This window comes from Hoplias malabaricus, chromosome 4, assembly GCF_029633855.1.
Source record: "Hoplias malabaricus isolate fHopMal1 chromosome 4, fHopMal1.hap1, whole genome shotgun sequence".
In the NCBI taxonomy this organism is placed as follows: domain Eukaryota; kingdom Metazoa; phylum Chordata; class Actinopteri; order Characiformes; family Erythrinidae; genus Hoplias; species Hoplias malabaricus.
In genome coordinates this window covers 5352660-5356860 of record NC_089803.1, presented here as the reverse complement: position 1 = coordinate 5356860, position 4201 = coordinate 5352660, and the positions used below count along the sequence as shown (strand labels likewise).

Genomic DNA, 4201 nt, shown 5'->3' with positions numbered 1-4201 from the left:
GATTCCAATTACAATCACAGATACAATCATATCAACTAATATTAAAACCAGATCCATTTAATGACAATAATAAAAACATGCTCCACTCTCTGTGTTGGTGATTATATGTTCACTTTCATCAGAAGTGTTCATAAATAATTCAATCAGTAAAAATTAGAGCTGCTGCTGAAAACTGTTCAACATTCATTAATAGTTTAAAAGATTCTTACTGTTATCATTGTGTTTCCTCCACCCAAAAGTCCTCCAGCCCTGATCCAGACAGATGGAGCCGCAGTAGCAGCTGCAGAAAACCTCAAATGAAAGGCAGAGACAGTTAGAGTTTAGGATTTTAAACATGAGACTCCACACTGAGCAGAAATGTTTGATCAAACAATATCAAATAAATATGATGATCTTTCCTCAGTGTTGTTAGAAAGATGATTTCCATGACTTTGTCCTCCATCTTCATCTGGACACTGGCACTCTGGACGAGAGGTAACACACATGAATATTTCTTGTGGAGATATCTATATGTCTGATTATTGTAATTAAGGTCTTTATAAAGGATTAAGGATATCCATACATTCACATATACATTCTAATGGGTAAAAAAAAAAAAAAAAATATTTAATAATTTAAGTTTTATTTATTTTAGGATCAAATGGTCAAGTCACTGTGACACAGAGTCCAGTACTGAAAACTGTTTCTCCTGGAGACACAGTCGCCATCAACTGTAGAACCAGCTCTGATGTAGTTCTTGATATTCTGGCCTGGTATCAGCAGAAACCTGGAGAAGCTCCTAAACTCCTGATCCACAGTGCTGACACTAGACAGTCAGGTATTTCAGATCGTTTCAGTGGCAGTGGATCTGGATCTGACTTCACTCTGACCATCAGTAACATCCGGACTGAAGATGCAGGAGATTATTACTGTCAGAGTGTACATTTGATCAGTAATAGCTCAGTGTTCACACAGTGAAATAGAGTCGTACAAAAACCTCCCTCAGTCAGAGACTGCACAGAGACTGCACTACTGCAGCTGCACCCTACTGCAGGTGCTGAGGGGGAGGATGATACACACAATAACACACTCTGTGGAGGAGAGAGACACACCTCACTAACACACACCTCCACACACAATAACACACTCTGTGGAGGAGAGACACACACCTCGCTAACACACACCTCCACACACAATAACACACTCTGTGGAGGAGAGACACACACCTCACTAACACACACCTCCACACACAATAACACACTCTGTGGAGGAGAGACACACACCTCACTAACACACACCTCCACACACAATAACACACTCTGTGGAGGAGAGACACACACCTCACTAACACACACCTCCACACACAATAACACACTCTGTGGAGGAGAGACACACATCTCACTAACACACACCTCCACACACAATAACACACTCTGTGGAGGAGAGACACACACCTCACTAACACACACCTCCACACACAATAACACACTCTGTGGAGGAGAGACACACATCTCACTAACACACACCTCCACACACAATAACACACTCTGTGGAGGAGAGACACACATCTCACTAACACACACCTCCACACACAATAACACACTCTGTGGAGGAGAGACACACACCTCACTAACACACACCTCCACACACAATAACACACTCTGTGGAGGAGAGACACACATCTCACTAACACACACCTCCACACACAATAACACACTCTGTGGAGGAGAGACACACATCTCACTAACACACACCTCCACACACAATAACACACTCTGTGGAGGAGAGACACACACCTCACTAACACACACCTCCACACACAATAACACACTCTTGTACATTTTCAGACTCCCACTTAAAGGTGGCTAATACCCGTTGGAGGCCAAGAGTCATCACTATAAATATGTCCAAAATCAATCAAGTTTTCATCAGTCACAAAGCCATTCTGTGATCATGAACCAATCCTGCTCAGCTCCCCCACCACACTCAGTCCTCCATCGATGTCCTTTTCCTGTGAGAGTTAATTCAAGTGTAGTCTTAGTGTAAGTATTTTTTTATTTTATGTAATGTCAGTGATACGGTGTTGTAATTTTTTTTAGGGAGAGTCCAGTGTAATTGTCCAGCGGGGGCAGAAACATTACTGAATCTTGTAGCATTTTCACTGGTCATTAGGGTTCCACACACTACAGTGCAAAGAAACCTGTTGTAATTCTTCAGATTTTTAATCGTCCAAACCGTAAGATATTTGTGCCAATATCTCAGCATCTACAATGCGTATCAAGTTGACGTTTGGCATTCTGGTTCTGTGAGCAAGCCTACACATGGGAAATTAAGGACAACTAGATATAGGCAAAATTATTAATGTCACTGGCCAATCAAATTTCATCAGGTGTTTGACAGGCTTAACAATACCCAATCATCATGAAATTTGAACGGTATGTCCATGGGCACACTGTGTAAGAGCCTACATAGGTTTATGGTGATAGCCACAAGGGGCCGCAATTCATGTTTTTAACCAAAAATATGAAGATTAGCTTCATATCATCAGCCTTTACTCTCCTTAGTGTCTCACAACATTGCAAATGCAACTATTTTCAAAATGTGCGTAGTCTTTTCTTAAAGGTCAAGTAAGTGACAATGGAGCTTTTTCAAACAGATTTCTCTCAGATTCAGATTCAAATAGCTTTAAGGGCTTATTAGAACTATACTGCCAGAGCATTACAAGAAACAGTAACAGAAAATACAAAGGAAATATAAAGCAGCCAATAGTTACCAAATAAGTGACATAAGTAGTGAATAAAAGCAATAATTAAAATAGAAGTTTTGGCAACATTTACAAATATGTATGTATTTATATACACCTTAATATGTTAATGTTTACCCAAGTTTAGTGCTAAGTAGTGAGGGGTGGGGTATGGTGAGGTGGGTGTTTGGCACTCAGGCAGTGATAGGCTCATGCCCACTGTGCAGCGAGTACGGGGTGGGCACTGTGTGTGTGTGTGCGTGAGTGGGGCTGTGTGCCCATCTCCCAGGATTATTTCTAATTTCTGAATGTCTGTGTGTGTGTGATAGTTTGGGATCAGCTGTTTATACCTGTGTGTATAGTGTTCTGTAGTTATTCTGAATTTCTGACCCTGAAGGAGGAAGTGCATCTGTGTCTCCACCTCTACACTCTCACGGTGACCACACACTCTCTCCTCTCTTGGCCAGGTACTTGGTCAGGATCCATTTCTGCTGTGGGTCGCTGACACTCTCTCTTTCTCTCACTCTCTACACTGAGTGATAAAAAGGACCACAACATAACATTATATCATTATGAACACCTCCTTGTTTATTCATTCACCGTTCATTAACTCAGCTCCACTGACCACAGGAGCAGTTTGTAGTTCTATTGTTATACACTGGAGTCCACCTCTTGATCTACATACTTTGATTGCTCTCTTTCACCCCAATGATCAATGGTCAGTACCCACACAGGGCATGTATGATTTGGGTGGTGGAGGTTTTAAATACCGCAGTGTCAGTGCTGGAATAAGAATAGTCCACCAACCAAGAACATCCAGCCAGCAGCATCTTGTGTCCACTGATGAAGGACTAGAGCATGACCAACACACACTGTGCAGCAGCAGATGAGCTACTGTCTCTGACTTTACAACGGCAATGTGGACCAACAAGGTGTGTGTTTAACAAAGCGGACAGTGAGTGGACACCGTGATTTAAAACTCCAGCATCACTGCTTTGTATGATCCACTCGTTTCACATTCATGATTCACACTCACAATATTCTCCAATTTATTCTGCTCCACTCTCTGCTTCTCAGCAAACGCTGAAGGAGGGGCCCACATAGAGATCACTCTCAGAAATGCTGCATATAAGAAAATACCCAATAACATTGCAAAGGTGAATAAGGCCTTGTACTTGCATATGTAAGCACAATTTACACACAGACTGTGAGGAGCCCGTAAATCTCAGCTTGTGGCTACATTATGATGTGTTTCTCTGAGACTGAAATACATCAGTGCAAACTAATACATTCATCATGGACCTTACACATGATCTGTTCCTATAAACTTCTCAACTCCTAACAGCAGCAGTACCATGTTCTAAAATTAAAAACCGTGTCTGTTATCTCTAAACTAAACTCTGACACAGCAACAGGACACTTCATCTGTGTTTGGTTATTTCTACCCACTCTGAGCCAGTCTTGGACAGACATTTGATC

At 41.7% G+C, this 4201-nt stretch overlaps 1 gene segment (V, D, J or C); it reads left to right on the top strand.

The window, feature by feature from the left end:
- The first annotated feature begins 416 nt into the window (after nt 1-416).
- On the top strand, nt 417-3909 carry LOC136694178 (immunoglobulin kappa variable 3-20-like). The segment is given in 3 exon segments: nt 417-474; nt 635-910; nt 3800-3909. Coding segments are annotated over 3 exon segments (444 nt in total).
- Nucleotides 3910-4201: the final 292 nt, after the last annotated feature.